The sequence below is a fragment of the Manis pentadactyla genome, chromosome 1 (assembly GCF_030020395.1).
Source record: "Manis pentadactyla isolate mManPen7 chromosome 1, mManPen7.hap1, whole genome shotgun sequence".
Taxonomy (NCBI): domain Eukaryota; kingdom Metazoa; phylum Chordata; class Mammalia; order Pholidota; family Manidae; genus Manis; species Manis pentadactyla.
In genome coordinates, this window is record NC_080019.1 from 81,537,909 (window position 1) to 81,556,658 (window position 18,750).

Here is an 18,750-nt window from a genome sequence, read left to right on the forward strand (position 1 = left end):
TACCAACCAACTTTTCAGACCACAAAGGCATAAAACTAGAAATAAACTGTACAAAGAAAGCAAAGAGGCTCACAAACACATGGAGGCTTAACAAAACGCTCCTAAATAATCAATGGATCAATGACCAAATCAAAATGGAGATCCAGCAATATATGGAAACAAATGACAACAACAACACTAAGCCCCAACTTCTGTGGGACACAGCAAAAGCAGTCTTAAGAGGAAAGTATATAGCAATCCAAGCATATTTAAAAAAGGAAGAGCAATCCCAAATGAATGGTCTAATGTCACAATTATCGAAATTGGAAAAAGAAGAACAGATGAGGCCTAAGGTCAGCAGAAGGAGGGACATAATAAAGATCAGAGAAGAAATGAATAAAATTGAGAAAAATAAAACAATAGCAAAAATCAATGAAACCAAGAGCTGGTTCTTTGAGAAAATAAACAAAATAGATAAGCCTCTAGCCAGACTTATTAAGAAGAAAAGAGAGTCAACACAAATCAACAGTATCAGAAACAAAAAAGGAAAAATCACGACGGACCCCACGGAAATGCAAAGAATTATTGGAGAATACTATGAAAACCTATATGCTAACAAGCTGGGAAACCTAGGAGAAATGGACAACTTCCTAGAAAAATATAACCTTCCAAGATTGACCCAAGAAGAAACAGAAAATCTAAACAGACCAATTACCACCAACGAAATTGAAGAGGTAATCAAAAAACTACCAAAGAACAAAACCCCCGGGCCAGATGGATTTACCTCGGAATTTTATCAGACATACAGGGAAGACATAATACCCATTCTCTTTAAAGTTTTCCAAAAAATAGAGGAGGAGGGGATACTCCCAAACTCATTCTATGAAGCTAACATCACCCTAATACCAAAACCAGGCAAAGACACCACCAAAAAAGAAAACTACAGACCAATATCCCTGATGAACGTAGATGCAAAAATACTCAACAAAATATTAGCAAACCGAATTCAAAAATACATCAAAAGGATCATACACTATGACCAAGTGGGATTCATCCCAGGAATGCAAGGATGGTACAACATTCGAAAGTCCATCAACATCATCCACCACATCAACAAAAAGAAAGACAAAAACCACATGATCATCTCCATAGATGCTGAAAAAGCATTTGACAAAGTTCAACATCCATTCATGTTAAAAATTCTCAGCAAAATGGGAATAGAGGGCAAGTACCTTAACATAATAAAGGCCATCTATGATAAACCCACAGCCAACATTATATTGAATAGCGAGAAGCTGAAAGCATTTCCTCTGAGATCGGGAACTAGACAGGGATGCCCACTCTCTCCACTGTTATTTAACATAGTACTGGAGGTCCTAGCCACGGCAATCAGACAAAATAAAGAAATACAAGGAATCCAGATTGGTAAAGAAGAAGTTAAACTGTCACTATTTGCAGATGACATGATACTGTACATAAAAAACCCTAAAGACTCCACCCCAAAATTACTAGAACTGATATCGGAATACAGCAAAGTTGCAGGATACAAAATCAACACACAGAAATCTGTGGCTTTCCTATATACTAACAATGAACCAACAGAAAGAGAAATCAGGAAAACAACTCCATTCACAATTGCATCAAAAAAAATAAAATACCTAGGAATAAACCTAACCAAAGAAGTGAAAGACTTATACTCTGAAAACTACAAGTCACTCTTAAGAGAAATTAAAGGGGACACTAACAGATGGGAACTCATCCCATGCTCGTGGCTAGGAAGAATTAATATCGTCAAAATGGCCATCCTGCCCAAAGCAATATACAGATTTGATGCAATCCCTATGAAACTACCAGCAACATTCTTCAATGAACTGGAACAAATAATTCAAAAATTCATATGGAAACACCAAAGACCCCGAATAGCCAAAGCAATCCTGAGAAAGAAGAATAAAGTAGGGGGGATCTCACTCCCCAACTTCAAGCTCTACTATAAAGCCATAGTAATCAAGACAATTTGGTACTGGCACAAGAGCAGAGCCACAGACCAATGGAACAGACTAGAGAATCCAGACATTAACCCAGACATATATGGTCAATTAATATTTGATAAAGGAGCCATGGACATACAATGGCGAAATGACAGTCTCTTCAACAGGTGGTGCTGGCAAAACTGGACAGCTACATGTAGGAGAATGAAACTGGACCATTGTCTAACCCCATATACAAAAGTAAACTCAAAATGGATCAAAGACCTGAATGTAAGCCATGAAACCATTAAACTCTTGGAAGAAAACATAGGCACAAACCTCTTAGACATAAACATGAGTGACCTCTTCTTGAACATATCTCCCCGGGCAAGGAAAACAACAGCAAAAATGAGTAAGTGGGACTATATTAAGCTGAAAAGCTTCTGTACAGCAAAAGACACCATCAATAGAACAAGAAGGATCCCTACAGTATGGGAGAATATATTTGAAAATGACACATCCGATAAAGGCTTGACGTCCAGAATATATAAGGAGCTCTCACGCCTCAACAAACAAAAAACAAATAACCCAATTAAAAAATGGGCAGAGGAACTGAACAGACAGTTCTCCAAAAAAGAAATACAGATGGCCAACAGACACATGAAAAGATGCTCCACATCGCTAATTATCAGAGAAATGCAAATTAAAACTACAATGAGGTATCACCTCACACCAGTAAGGATGGCTGCCATCCAAAAGACAAACAACAACAAATGTTGGCGAGGCTGTGGAGAAAGGGGAACCCTCCTACACTGCTGGTGGGAATGTAAGTTAGTTCAACCATTGTGGAAAGCAGTATGGAGGTACATCAAAATGCTCAAAACAGACTTACCATTTGACCCAGGAATTGCACTCCTAGGAATTTACCCTAAGAACGCAGCAATCAAGTTTGAGAAAGACAGATGCACCCCTATGTTTATTGCAGCACTATTTACAATAGCCAAGATTTGGAAGCAACCTAAATGTCCATCAATAGATGAATGGATAAAGAAGATGTGGTACATATACACAATGGAATACTACTCAGCTATAAGAAAAGGGCAAATCCAATCATTTGCAGCAACATGGATGGAGCTGGAGGGTATTATGCTCAGTGAAACAAGCCAAGCGGAGAAAGAGAAATACCAAATGATTTCGCTTATCTGTGGAATATAAGAACAAAGGAAAAACTGAAGGAACAAAACAGCAGCAGAATCACAGAACTCAAGAATGGACTAACAGGTACCAAAGGGAAAGGGACTGGGGAGGATGGGTGGGTAGAGAGGGATAAGGGGGGGAGAAGTAGGGGGTTATTAAGATTAACATGCATGGGGGGGTAGGAGAAAAGGGAGGGCTGTACAACACAGAGAAGGCAAGTAGTGATTCTACAACATTTTGCTATGCTGATGGACAGTGACTGTAAAGGGGTTTATAGGGGGGACCTGGTATGGGGGAGAGCCTAGTAAACATGATGTTTGTCATGTAATTGTAGATTAGTGATACCAAAAAAAAAAAAAAAGGGCAGTTCCTGTGTGGTAACCTCCAATGAGTTCTACATGAGAGTATAAAGGGCATATAAAAGTGCCCAAAGGGTCTGTTTGTGTTTATACAGAGGATCAAAGCCTAATTGGGCTACCCCGAAAATGAACTAAGATACGATATGAAAAAGAACTTCCAACATCTGCACTCTCTGGAAGACTCATGCCAGAAGATGATCATCAAAAAAACCCCAACAAAGATCCACGCACTGCTACAGCTGTAGATGCACTCATCCCACCAGTTCCTGGACTTGCCATGGGAATGAGGAAGGAGATATCTAAGCTGGCCTGTGCATACAGTAAAACAACAAATTTGACTGGATCTACACTGTTGGAACTCAACCAAGAATTTGGTGAAGTGCAAATTGTAGCGCTCCAAAGTCTTACAACTACAAACTATTTATTGTTAAAAGAACATATGGCATGTGAACAGTCCCCAGGAATGGGTTGTTTTAATTTGTCTGATTTCTCTCAGACTGTTCAAGTTCATTTGGACAATATCCACCATATCATAGATAAGTTTTCACAAATGCCTAAGGTGCCTAACTGGTTTTCTTGGTTTCACTGCAGATGGCTGGTAATTACAGATATGCTTTGGTTATGTAACTATACTCCTATTATGTTAATGTGTGTGTGCAATTTAAGTAGTAGCTTAAAACCTATACATGCTGAAGTTACTCTACAAGAAGATATGTCAAAGAAATAATCAATCATCCCATGTTTTCTTCCGCCTGCTACTTCTATAGCTTTTCTTCTTCCTTCCTAATTACAACCCTTAAATAGAATTCGTGCCTCATATCAAATTTACCGAGTATCATAATTCTTCCAAGTGGTAACGATACCTCAAGACAAATGCTGGGCATAGAAGCCACAGGGCATAAATATGCAAAGAAGTAAAAAGCTAACTTTTTCAAACAATAAGGCTTCTCTCTCACTTACCAACTTCACATTTCCCTGTATGGCCCCGGAAGATGACTGGTTAGCCAGAGACGGGTAAGATTCCTCAAGGGAGGAACAACCTAAGACAGGCACAGTCGCAGGGGGGCCATCAGGTGAGAAATTGGGGATCAACAGAGGTGAGGCTTAGAACCTCACCCCCCCGTTCTGAGAGAAATCTTCTGCATACGTGGATGTTTTATTGCCCTTGTCTAGCTTGGATTAGCACATAGTCTACAGGCACACACCTGATCATCTACATGTGCTCTCTTACAACACTAAACTATGTTTTCTACCTTTATCTTGTATCTACCTACCACTTCAGCATTTTATTAAAAATAATAATAATAAAGAGAGAAATGTGGTATCCACATATAAATCAAGTATAAAAACCAAATGAGTATTCATATTTGAACTGACTGTTTATAGTTCATAATGCATGAGCAAAACTGAAAGTTTCTGTGATGACTGCCCTTGTACTGTTCACTATGTAACTTATTCATTATGTAAGAATTTGTTCTACATGTAAAAACTTGTTTGTTATGCCTCAGAAGATTGGAGACTGACAAAAATTAGGCTTGGGGTGGATTAATGATTGTGCATTGAGCATTGACTCTCCTATACAGAATTTTATTGTCGTTAACAACCATTTGATCAATAAATATGAGAGATGCCCTCACAAAAAAAAAAAAGAAGGACAGACTTCCAATGGTAAAATAAATTAGTAACCGGGATGTAATGTATAGCATAAGGAATATAGTCAAGATATTGTAACAGCCTGGTAGGGTGATAGCTGGAACCTAGAATTATGTATATAAATGTTCTACCACTGTGTTGTACACTTGAAACTCATGTAATGTAATACTGTGTGTCAACTACCCTTCAATAAAAAATAATTATTTAAAAAAAAAAAAAAAAAAAAGAACATATGAGATGTGAACAGTTCCCAGGAATGTGTTGTTTTAATTTGTCTGATTTTTCTCAAAGTATTCAAATTCAGTTAGACAATATCCATCATATCACTGATAAGTTTTCACAAATGCCTAGGGTGCCTAACTGGTTTTCTTGGTTTCACTGGAGATGCCTGGTAATTGTAGGTCTGCTTTGGTTATGTAGCGGTATTCCTATTATGTTAATGTGTGTGCGCAATTTAATTAGTAGTTTAAAACCTATACACACTTATGTTACTCTACAAGAAGATATGTCAAAGAAATAATCAATCTTCCCATGTTTTCTTCTGTCTGCTACTTCTATAGCTTTTCTTCTTCCTTCCTAATTATAACCCTTAAGTAGAATTTGTGCTTCATATCGAAGTTACCAAGTATCATAATTCTTCCAAGTGGTAAAGATACCTCAAGACAAATGCTGGGCATAAAAGCTACAGGGCATAAATCTGCAAAGAAGTAAAAAGCTAACCTTTTCAAACAATAAGGCTTCTCTCTCACTTACCAACTTTACATTTCCCTGTATGGCCCCAGAAGATGACTGGTTAGCCAGAGACGGGTAAGATTCTTCAAGGGAGGAACAACCTAAGACAGGCACAGTCGCAGGGGGGCCATCAGGTGAGAAATTGGGGATCAACAGAGGTGAGGCTTAGAACCTCATCCCCCCTGTTTTGAGAGAAATCTGCTGCATCCGTGGATATTTTGTTGCCCTTGTCTAGCTTGGATTAATACTTAGTCTATAGGCACAGACCTGATCATCTACATTTGCCCTCTTACAGCACTAAACTATGTTTTCTACCTTTATCTTGCATCTACCTACCACTTCAGCACTTTATTAAAAAAAATAATAATAATTATAATAATAAGGGAGAAATGTGGGATTCACATATAAATCAAGTATAAAAATCAAACGAATATTCATATTTGACCTGATTGTTTATAGTTCATAATGCGTGATCAAAACCGAAAGCTTCTGTGATGACTGCCCTTGCACTGTTCACCATGTAAGAACTTATTCACTATGTAAGAATTTGTTCACTATGTAAGAACTTGTTCGTTATGCTTCAGAAGATTGTAGACTGTTGAGAATTAGGCTTGAGGTTGATTAATGATTGTGCATTGAGTCCCCTATACAGAATTTTACTGTTGTTAACAACCATTTGATCAATAAATATGAGAGATGCCCTCTCAAAAAAAAAAAAAGGAAACACAAAAGAACACAGAATAAAGCACCTAACATATAAAGAATGGAGGAGGAGGAATAAGAAGGGAGAGAAATAAAGAATCATCAGACTGTGCTTATAATAGCTTAATAAGCGAGTTAAGTTAGACAGTTAGATAGTAAACTCCAAGATGTACAACAGTAATGAAAGCAGAAGAGTACCAACCTAAGGTGAGACATAATCAAGAGAAAATATTTAAAAATGAAATTTAAAAATCTCAGTATGTTTCATGAAGAGTGTCAGTATGAAGAGACTCAATAATCAGGCAAGGAGAAAAATAACAGATAAAATCCAAAGGTGGGAAGAGATGGAATCCAATGTACAGACTAAGGTCTTGGTCTTATGAAGGATAGGACCTCTTCCACCTCTGAGATTAGAGAAGGAACGGCCAGGAGAGATGCAGATAACTGGAGAGGTGGCAAGAATGGAAGTTCACATACAGTGGTCTTTATGTTCACAGTGCTTCCAATAGTCATTATTTCATTATAACATGAAGCTTGAAGCTCAAACTGGAAAGGAAACAGAATCAAGTTGCTCCTTATACATAATATATAAAGAGGTTCCATTCCAATGAAATGTTTTTAGAACAGAAAAGCAATCTGGAAGAAGAAAAAAAAAGACCTAATTTTCTGGTGGATAGCCTTAAAAGTATCAGCTCCAGTGTCAGAATGTTAGAGACTATATCCTAGCTCCATCATTTATTAGCTGGATGGCCTTAGGCAACTTAATTTCTCTGACAATTTGGTCACCTGGAAAATAAGAATAGTTGTGAGGATTAAAGGAAAAGTCTGTTGAGGAGTTTGAAGAGTTTATGGAAAATGAACACAAAGAAGCTCAATGTTATAAAAATAGAAGCTATTGTTAGCTAAGTTCTTAGAAAAGAAGTTCCAACAGTTTATAAATTTGGTGGAGTCTCAATTATACACCTTTCCTACTTTGGGGGTCAGAATGGCAGAGGCAGAAGTATAACCCAAACCTTATGATAGCAGTTGATGTTTCTCTCTCTACTGTGTTATCTTCAAATAAAAACTACTTCTATTCAGCAGACACAACCTCAATTCACCAATTATTTGAACTTAAATATAAAGTGCTGACCAAGCATATTTATCCCAACAAAAGAATACTTTCTAACATATGAGACAAATATAAATTACATCACACTTATAAAGGATTGTAAAAACTTACAATCCAGTTGCTTAACACAGAAAGTGGACAGATGATCAGTGTTGTTCTTGGTGTCTCTCCAACATCAGTTTTCTTTGAACTCTCCACTGCAGATGCCCCTGAAGGAATCAGTGACATAACCAGTAGCTGCTTTTTTCTCAAATATATAGGTAGTCAATAAAGAGATAACAATAATGTACCTCTATGAAAAGAGAAGTAGGAAGAACCACAGGGAAGGAGATGGACCTCTGTTTCTAGCCATAATGAAATAAAAAGAACTAGATTTTACCTTGCCATCTTAAGCAACTAAAAATCCAGATAGTATTTTTTGCAGGGAAGAAGAGGACTGTGAATGATGGGGCACAAGGACAAGTTTGGAGTATCTTCTAATAAGTATTTGTTAAGTTATTCATAGCTATCTAGTGAGATGAACACTGTTTTATGCAGTTTTGTGAATTTGTGCTATAGTTAATATGGTAGCCAGACTCCAAGATGGCCCCCATTGATATCTACTTCCTGAAGAGCCACAACCTCGTGGTCTCTTCCCATACTCTTTCAGGGTTGGTCTATGTGACCAACAGGATATGACAGAAGTAGTTGTTTATCACTTCGGAGATTAAGTTATAAGAGATGCAGCTTCTCTGTCTTAAGTTCTTTTTCTCTCCACTTTTTCTCTCTCTGATCACTCCCTCTGAGGGAAACAAGTTGCCATTTGTGAGGATACTCAGGCAGCCTGTGGAAAGACATACTACAATTTTATTTTCCATTCTGCTGTTGGACATATTTACATGATTTCCAGTATTTCACTAAATTAATGAGGCAATGAAAACTATTTTTCATGTCTCCTTGTATTTATCTATAGAGTTTAGGTAGTGTAGCATTAGCTTCATTATATTTGGCCTAGTTGCTTTCCATGATAATTTACACTCCCATCCAAAGTTCATGAGTTCCTGCTGCTATATAACCTTGCCCATACTTGGCAGTGTGAGATTTCTAAACATTTGTAAATATGATGGGCGAGATGGTATCTCTCTGCTCACTTAATGTGCATTTCCCCAATGACTGAGCTTGCATATTTTTTCCCATGTTTATTGGTTATTTGGATCTTCTGTACACAGTCTATACATGTATACTCTTAGTGACTATCCTCCCATTGGGTTTTCTTCACCTAATTGATTTGTAGAGTTCTTTACATATTCTAGGTACCAATCCTTTGTAAATTACACTTACCACAAATATCTTCTTCAGCCTCTAATTTATCACTTTTTTTATGGGGCCTTTTGATGCATGAAAACTTAAAACATAGAATTTAACCAATCTTTTCCTTATGACGTGTATCTTATTCTAAAAAAAATCACTATCTACCATAAGATAAAGCTTACAACTCCACTTACTAATTTTTATTTCTATTTTACTTCTATCCCAGAAATATATTTATTTTGGTTTTATCACAGCTGTGATTTCTTTCTCTTGTATTATAGCTATGTCTGCAACAGAATGGCATTTTCATGAATTTTATTCTATCTCAAATCTATCTTAATAAAAAATTCCACATTTCTTAAAATTTCTAAAATTAGGAGCAAGAGTAATCTATTTGAAATGCCAGTATTTCTATTCCTGTCTAATTCTTAGACCAAAAGTTACCTCTTTGTCATTATTCTGTTTTGGCTCAAATATATTATCTAGGTCCCTTCAGTCAATCTTTATTCCACTATCCTCCCTTATTTTCTTCACAGCACACATTATTTGAACTTGTATGTTTACTTGTTTGTTTCCCTCATCATTATACATCAACTCCATGAAAAGATTTTTGTCTGCTCTATCCCTAACATGTAAAACAGAGACTATGATCAGAGATGTAATAACTTGTCCCAGATCTCCTTAACCCTAGTTCGATCTCAAATATTTATACTCTTAAGCATTGTTTTCCTATGAATTACAAAATTATAATAAAGATCACTAACATTCTTAGATGAAAAGCAAATTCTACTCATACCAAAAATTAAATCTTACTATAATTTAAATTAATCCAAATTAAATTAAGTTTTAAAACAGCCATAAACTCCTCTGTACCTTCACTAGAATACCTCTGCAACTAGGATGAGTAGGGAACCTCTTTCCATCTTATTTTTGACCTAACTAAAACAAAAAGAATAGGAAGAGGTACTTAGAAGGAAAACACATTTATGGGATTATGTGGGTTTTTTTCCTTTTCCTTTTCCCTGCTTTCTAAACTTTTTGTAATGTGGTCTTATAACTTTTGGCATTTAAATTTATTTCTTTGAAAAACAGAAAAAACAAAACAAAACAGAAGAACAAATTTACTAACCCTTTTTCAACATTTTCTTTTTTGTTGCAGGGGCAGATGAAGTAAGTGCACATGCAAACTCTGAATCTTCTTTAACCTTAGAAGATCCTGCTGAAATAAAAACAACAGAATTGTTAAGGTATTTGAAAACTAATTCTCTCCTATGCTTAGATACAGGTACTTTCTGAAAACAGAAAACAGAATACCACCTTCCACATTCTCTGTCTTGAGGGCTATATTATATAAAAATCAAATATCTAGCAACCAAAACTACTCTTCTGACACAAAGCCTATCCTTCCAGCTCAGATAAGGGATGTAGCCATTTGTGATAAATTGTTGCTTCTCTTGATGAAGAGATGTGAAAATAGGAGCAACATGATTCAGCTTCCAGGCAGAAGAATTTTTTTCAAGGAAACAGGTACTTGACTACTAATGATGAAGCTGCCACAACTGCAGACCAGTCAGTGGTAATGAGTTATTTTCCAATGCAATGCAATTGGAGCTAATCAGAAATGCAATGTGATCTGATTTAGAAGTGTATGTTTTAAAGGTAAAGGAAAAGGTAAAGTTATTCACCAGTTTGTTTTTACATCTGTATGATAATGCAAACAATAATATTGCCAAGACAGCACTTCCACCCAACCTTTGTAATTATAATTTATACATATACAAAGTTTTAGAGATCATTTTATAAGTGGGTAGGAAATTTTGTTTTGTTTAACTTAAATATTTTCTCTCAGGTTTTAATTTGAAACTATTCTTTCAATTTGCCCCATTCATTTAGCACTGCTGGTAAAGTTCCATGAATAGTTCAAATGTAAACTACAGTCAATTTTAAGATTTACTAACAAAGAATTCCAAGCTAAAGAAATACAAATCAATGAACTTTTGCTTTAATAATTTTGATGTGTATATACATACCTTTTACTCTGCTTTTAGTCTCTGACTGTACATTTTTCAGTTTGCCTAAAAGCAAAACCAAATATAAAAATGGTCACACTACAAAATTAGACTATAGGACACATTATCAAATTAAATCCACTTCATATTACCTTTCATTTTCTGTGGCAGTTCACTTGGTTCAATTTCCTCTGAATCACTGCTTTCGGTATACTGAATAGCAGTTTTTCTTCTGAAAGTATGCAGAAATTTTTATCAACCCAAAACAAAATGAGATATTAAAAACCTATGTTCAATAAATACAATACACGTGTGATCAAAACTGAAAGTTTCTGTGATATGACTGCCCTTGTACTGTTCACCATGTAAGAACTTATTCACTATGTAAGAATTTGTTCACCATGTAAGAACTTGTTCGTTATACTTTAGAAGATTGGAGACTGTTGAGAATTAGGCTTGGGGTTGATTAATGATTGTGCATTGAGTCCCCTATACAGAATTTTATTGTTGTTAAAAACCATTTGATCAATAAATATAAGATATGCCCTCTCAAAAAAAAAAAAAAAAAAAAAAAAAAAAAGTAAAAATCTATTTTCCAATAAATAAATAAATACAAATGTTTCTAGTCTTTCCCCTCTTTATTTTTTTTAAAAAACTTCAAGGGTAATTTTTATTTGATAAATAAAAGTCAGATTTACTAAAAGCACTTTGCTTTCATAATCAGATGCATTTACTATATAAATGCAGTACCACTATTATTAAATTTGAAAAAGTAAACCATTCTAAAAGAGCAATCATTTTAATAATGAGTTTGATGTATGGTAATTCAATTAAAACATTATATAAAAATGAAGAAATGACTCTAAACAAAGAAACACTCCCAATATAATGAAATAAACAACTAAGAGGAAAAATATAATTATTTCATAATGAAAATGTTTGTAATTTTGTATAGAGACAGTATACAGTACACTGGTTAAGTGCCCAAGAACAAAGGACTCTGGAACCAGACAGCTTAGATTCCCATTCCACCACTATGTCACTTTAGGCAAGTGCAAGTCACCTATTATTCTTCTATGCCCCAGTTTCTTCATTTGGAAAAGAGGCATAAAAATACAATCCACTTAATAGGATAAAATGTGTTAACTACATGCAAAGCCCCTAGAAAAAATGTGCTGCCAATAGGCATTTTTGTATTAGCTATAATATGTGTGGTTAATAGTTTCTCCCATGTCCTTGTTATGATTTCCAAGTCCTCTGACCTGGTCCACCTGATAGAACTTTACCCAGGCTCATGGTCAGTTCAGAGTTGTAAGAGTCAATCTAGATGACAGGGAAACTTATAAGTCTTGGTTTTGTACTCAGCTTGGTCAGGTATTAATGATAAAGAACAATTAACAAAGCCCCAGTTTTGAGATCTTTTCTGGGCGAATACCTAACCGACTCAGATTTGAAATCACACCTGCAGATACTGATGGTGGACAATACAACAAAGAAACCAAGTATTCGGATCTACTTCAGAGGTAAATGAAATTTATAAAGTTAACAGATTCAAGTTGTAATCAGAGAGGCATTGTGTTTTTAAATTCTCCCTCTAGTCTACATTAAGATAATATTCTCCATAAATAGCTTTATCAAGTCTTATTTCCACTAAAGGTGAAATGAGAATTGAGAAAAGCAAAGAACAGTTTTGTCAAGCCATTCAATAAATTTTCATTAGTTTTCATTTCCTAAAATTCATAAAGAAAACTCTTCTAACACCTCAACAACTAAAAAAGCCCAGGAGCTAGATCTTAGCTCCTATGTTAAAGAAAAAGGAAAAAGTGGTAGACAAATGATTATTAAAAATTAGCAATTCACTTCTTTTTGGTTAATATTACTTTTCTTCACCTATAAAATGACAACAGTCTACCTCGTCATAGAGTGATTATGGCAGTTCAAATAAAAGAATGAGAATGAAGAACAATATAACTGAGATAATAATGGTATCTTTTTCCTATACATGAAAAAATGGACAGTTTAAATAAACATATTACATATAATCAAACCATAACAGAGTTTACCTTTTGGGGCGGGAGCTAGACAATTCTGACTTGGGATATTTATTCTTTCCCTTGACATCTGAAATACTGGGTTCTCCACTACATCTAGGTCCTTCCATTTCAGAGAAAAGGACAAATACAGAGAGTATTAGTGAAGTTTCTGATAACTAGCAATATCCTTCTTAAAACCTTGGTTTTCAACTCAATAGTTCAACTATAAATGTTCATTCCTGTCCTTGCCATCAGCCAGCTACTCTACTTGTTTCCTAATCTAGTATTCTCTCACTAAAAATTACCTTCTGTTTCTTGTACCAAGTCTTTCCCCTACAGTCATTCAGCCAATTTCCACACTTCTGGCTGAATTTACTGATGTTCCAAGGCAGCCAAGAGCTGCTAGAAAAAAATAATATACAGGTGGTAGTATAAATTTACATTTTCAAATATCAGCTGTTGCCTTGTGTCACTTAGCAACTCTTCTGTGTGTCACACAGCCTCCCTATCCACTCACCAGAATGATATATACTATATTGGATCCTTTGCTGAGATTTTTAACTACCTTTACTCCCAGCAGATGACCCACTTCACTTTACAAAGAAAATCAGATGTCATCTTCCATAAACTCCCAATTTTCCCAGTTTTATTCCCTCAATTAACTTTATTTTCCCTCAACCTTACTTTCCTTCTAATGCAAACTCATCTACTGATTCTCTTGATCTCATTTCCACCAAAAGGCCTACAAATTATTCTCTCCATTGTATCCAAAATCTCTTTCTATCCATAAATTTCCTAAAAACAAAACAAAAAATTCTGCTTCCTCTCCAACTATTTTTTTATTTCTCTCTCCCATTTCAAACTTAGATAAATGCAAATGGCAGTTATTATTTCTAGTTCTTCATCTAGTATTCTTACCTTAAAATATTTTCAGTCTTCCTTTGTTCTAACCAATCTTCAGAAAGTAATTTTGTCAAAGTCACTAACTGCTAAATTCAGACATCCCTTCACATTTCTCTTCAGACTTCAGAATTTGGCTCTAACTTATCTTTCTATCCTTATTTTGTTATCCAGGCACATTATGTTATAAATGCCATAAACTATTATGAAGTCCAGAGCAAAATATATTCCATGTTTCGTTTTCTTTTAAATGCCTTTTCATGCGATTTTTTTTTCCTACCAAAAATGCTTCTCTGACTTGTGTACTACCCAATTCCATAATCACCATATTGATTAAATTTTTCCTGACTAGTCCTCATGAGATTCTTTAGAAAAAGTGATGTGAAATTTTTTGCAGTACAAAACCAGAGATTGAATAACATCATTAAATTGGAGAAATCCAAATCAAATATGGGGTCATGGTGACAATTAAAATTGACTAACCTTTGATTAGTCCATCTGCCTTTTCACTGGTATTGTTTCCTCCAAGCTTCATAGATTGATCATTAACATTACATTCCTGAATGAAAAGGCATATTTCTTAGATAGTACTACTGTCAGTTTTAACTAAACTCAAAATGCATCCTATTTTAACTGCTTTACTTTACATAATAAAGAGTAAATTGCTACCCCATTCTGGAGCGATGGGGGAAGTAGATTAAATGAAGAATACACAAATTGATTAAAATTTTTTCACCGTAACCTCAAAAAAGAAATACAGCTGGTTTTCACCTTTTCAAAAGTAGTACAAAAAGCAAAATTCAACTAAAAATGGCACATTAGTTACCGTGAGAAACACTCACAAACTGGGGTTTACTTTAGAATTAAAGGAATTCTCAGACTACAAACTTTCAAGCCAACCCTACTCAGTCAATAATAGATCTTTAGAGACTGCCATTGCCACCCATGTTTTCTGGATTTCCCAGAGTGAGGAGATACAGTATTACAGGTCCCAGAGTGCCTCCTCTCTTACTCAATTGGGGATTTTCCTGCCAACCCTGTCTTTTTTCTTTTCCTTTCATGTATACCCGTTGTGTCAAAATGCATCAATGTATAATAGGAGTATAAAAACTTCTATGAAAGTAAAATTTCATACTCCTTTGTGAAAATATTTTTAACTGAGTCTAATAGGACAGGGTTCCTCCAATCATTTTTAAGTCTTGACTTGATCTGTAGGTAGAAATAACAAATGAAATTGGGTGAATTAAATTAATTCTTCCAGTTTAAAAAAGGTAGGTAATGATACCAGATTGTAAACCAAAACCTCAGAGTGGAGATTGGGATGGGTGGGCAGGAGTAAAGTAACTTCTGCTGAAAATTAGGGCTAAAACTAGGATATCTGATTTTAGCTACAAGAAAATGGAATCTTAAATATCTTATAAAAATCTACCGGAATTAAGTCTTACTAAAAATGTGGTTGAAAAGACAACCCACTCCCTTTTAATGGTATGAGTCTAATTAAAAATCCAAAATGCAACATTTTTAGAGATCTGTAAGACTTAGTTAACTTTTTAAAGCATTGGTTCCAAGAAACTGTTAGAAATGCTTTTCATCATTCTACCTAGTCTGTCAATAATTATCATAACCACTTAAACAGTACACAAAAATAATCTAAAATTTTATCTACAAATGAAAAATATCTTTTACATTATTCTTTGTATATTAAATGATTTTGCTCAGCAAGCTTTTTCTTCATAGAATTTAAAAGATAAATTTTCTACAAAGTACAACCTATTAAATCATACCATACTCCAATATAATGGAATTTAAGTCGATGACATTTCACTCTGTAAGCCTGAAATATCTAAATCTATTTTAAATGATGTAATTTTTGTTGCAATAAATCTTTGCTGGAAATTACATTTTCAGTCTCAATTTTAACTGATGGAGCAAACTAAATATCCTAAAACCTTCCTACTACACAACCTTAAATGTGTGGCTGATATTGTGGGAGAAAAGGAAAAGCCTTATTAGTAATAGATAATTTTTTAATTGATAACTGACACTAAAGCTGTACTAGACTTACTTCAGTTCTAATAACCAAACATAGAGGAACAGGACATAAAGCATTGGCCTATTCAGGGTAGGGAACTGAATCTCAGACATTATTATCAGGGTTAAACTCCCAAAAAAAGTAAAAGAAAGAAATGCAACTAAAAACAGAAATCTGTAACACAATCTCAGTAAGCTATGGCAAGAACTGATGTGCAGCCTCTGAAAACTCCCAAGAATTAAAAAATTACAAGAATAGCAGTAAAACCAAAAAAGAGGTATTTTTTGGCCCACACCTTCCCCTTCTTTCCTTCTTTGTATTTTCAGCTGAGAATGAAAAAAAAATTGTTTCATTGTAGCAACATTTATTTTTCCCATAAAACTATTTAATTCTTAGAAATTGAATGTAAGTATATATATAATACATATGTATGCTAAGTATATATATAAATTAAATACCAAGAAAAGTCACCCATATTCTCATCACTAGGCCATAATTGTCACTATTAACTTTCACACATACAGTGTGTGTGACCACACGTAGATATACATAAATACACATTTCTAAAAAAAGGACTTAAATTCTACACAGATGTGTACCTGGCTTTAAAATAACGCTGAGGGAAAAAAATGTGTACTTTTATCTTTGGAAAAAATAATTTCTGATAACTTCTTTACATAGTTTCTTTGAAAATGGAATTATTGAGTCAATGATTTTAAACAGTGTTAGGCTCTGGATACATACTATCAAACTGCCCTCAACAATGTGGTACTAGCTTCCACTCAGAAGCAATACAAGATAGGAAATTCATTTATCAAGTCTCAAAGCAATGGATATTATCAATTATTTTGGCAACTGTTTTTTAATGACAAAATTAATAAGGTTTTACAATAAACCAGAGATTTCAAAGAAAACACACTTAATAATACTTTACCTTCTTAAGTTGATTTTTTTTAATTCTTTCAACAGGAAGAGGTTTCCCATCATGGAAGTTGGTAAGAATTACTGCAATGGCTGTCAAAGTTTTGCCCTTTGAAATGTTTTAAAAAGACAAACAGTCAGATTCTGAAACCCAGCCAAACAGAGAACATTCCAAAACCAATTTTAAAATTAAGTAAACAAATATCAAAAGGCCACAAAAGTGTGATGATTATTACATTTAATTATAAGTCAAGGCCACAGAAATGTAATGATTAAATAATATACACTTAAGTGGAAACTATTTCATTAAGTTAGGAAACACGTTCCCATACTGCACTACTACACTACTAGGAATTATTAAATGGTTTACTCTTATCAAATACTATAAGCATCTCTGAGAAATATCATTCTATTGAATGACTGCTATTATAAGTTTACATTTAACCCTGAACTAATAACTTTATCATGATACTACAATTATTTGCTTGCCACATAATCAGAGTTAATTTAAGATGATTAGTAACTCCAGTACACACGAGATGTATCATTTTATTAAATCTCATTTCAAGATAATTCTGAGATATAAAAGCTAACATTTACCAGTAAAGCATAAAGGACCTATTTTCCTGTGATTTGTCTTAAATTTTCCATAGCTGAATTTATAATCAGCAACACAGAAATAAATCTCTAGCAATTATAAAGCAGTGTAAGGCAGCAGTTTTCAAAGTGTGGTCCACAGGCTCTAGGTATTCCCAGGACCCTTTCAAGAATCCCTTTCAGAAATATGTGCAGTCAAAATTATTTTACTAGCTACTAAGATCTAATATATGTTGACATCTGAAATAATGCCACAAAAGGCACCAGTGGGTAAAACTGCTATTGCCTGATTATGAAACAAAGCAGTTGGCAATTCATTAAACTAGTGGTCATCATATTCTTAACCACCATGTACCCAATGTAAAAAAAAAAAAAAAAAAAAAAAAAAAGAAGGTCAGTTTCACTTTAAGAATGTTCTTTATGAAGCAGTACACATTAATTGCATTAAATCCTGACTCTAAGACACAAAGTTTTAACATTCTGCATAACAAGAATGGATGTGCACCATGAAGTTTCACTTTTTTCCATATATCATCATTTTTACTTGAATGAATGACAACTAGGTATTCATGACTGAAGGGCAGACATTTTCTTGAATAGTAAACAAAATGAGACTATCCTCAAGTAAAATGATAGTATTTGTTATTGATAAACTTGAGCTTTCAAAGAAAAATTAGAATGTTGGAAGACATGTATCCAACATTATGAGCATAGTGCTTCTCAAAATGTAAATGGCTTTCTAGTTTGATCAGCAGTAATACCAATGAATATAAACTTTTGATAGTATATAATGAAATGCATCAACATTTGGCAGACCTGTGTAACTCAATGAAACCAATATTTTCCAAACAAACAATGCCTGATGTTACAATGTCATGCATGGGTAAAAAAAAATATTAGTGTGCAAGCTATACTAATGGATTTTAACGGAAGAGTATAAAAAGTTCACTGATAGGATTTTTAAGTTCTACCTTCTAACTATTAACCTTTAATAAAATAATATTTGCTTAAATTTGTTGTTATATCAAAGAAGAGTACCTACAGCTATCTAGAAAGGCTATTAAAATATTCCTCCCTTTTACAACTATGTATCTATGTAAGGACTAATGTTCTCTATGTACTTCAATCAAAACACTGTATCATAACAGACTAAATGAAAGAGCAGATATGAAAATTTAGCTGTCATTTGGCAGACATTTAGAAGAGATTTGCAAAAATATGAAAGAAAATGGCTTTTGTTTTGGAATAGTCCTTTTCATTTAAAAATA

General features: G+C 34.3%; 1 protein-coding gene across 7 annotated transcripts in view; it reads right to left on the reverse strand.

The window, feature by feature from the left end:
• HLTF (helicase like transcription factor) overlaps positions 1 to 18,750 on the reverse strand; it is an 87,772-nt gene that overhangs the window by 34,431 nt on the left and 34,591 nt on the right. For 5 of the 7 annotated variants that reach the window (XM_057498990.1, XM_036896364.2, XM_036896361.2 and 2 more), the window contains 7 exons: positions 16,899 to 16,994; positions 14,416 to 14,491; positions 13,063 to 13,153; positions 11,152 to 11,231; positions 11,021 to 11,065; positions 10,120 to 10,209; positions 7,812 to 7,909 (listed from right to left, as the gene is read on the reverse strand). In XM_057498990.1, coding sequence (XP_057354973.1) covers positions 7,812 to 7,909; positions 10,120 to 10,209; positions 11,021 to 11,065; positions 11,152 to 11,231; positions 13,063 to 13,153; positions 14,416 to 14,491; positions 16,899 to 16,994 — 576 coding nt within the window. The remainder of the gene's footprint in view (positions 1 to 7,811; positions 7,910 to 10,119; positions 10,210 to 11,020; positions 11,066 to 11,151; positions 11,232 to 13,062; positions 13,154 to 14,415; positions 14,492 to 16,898; positions 16,995 to 18,750) is intronic. The other 2 variants (XM_036896365.2, XM_036896363.2) reach the window with 1 other exon arrangement.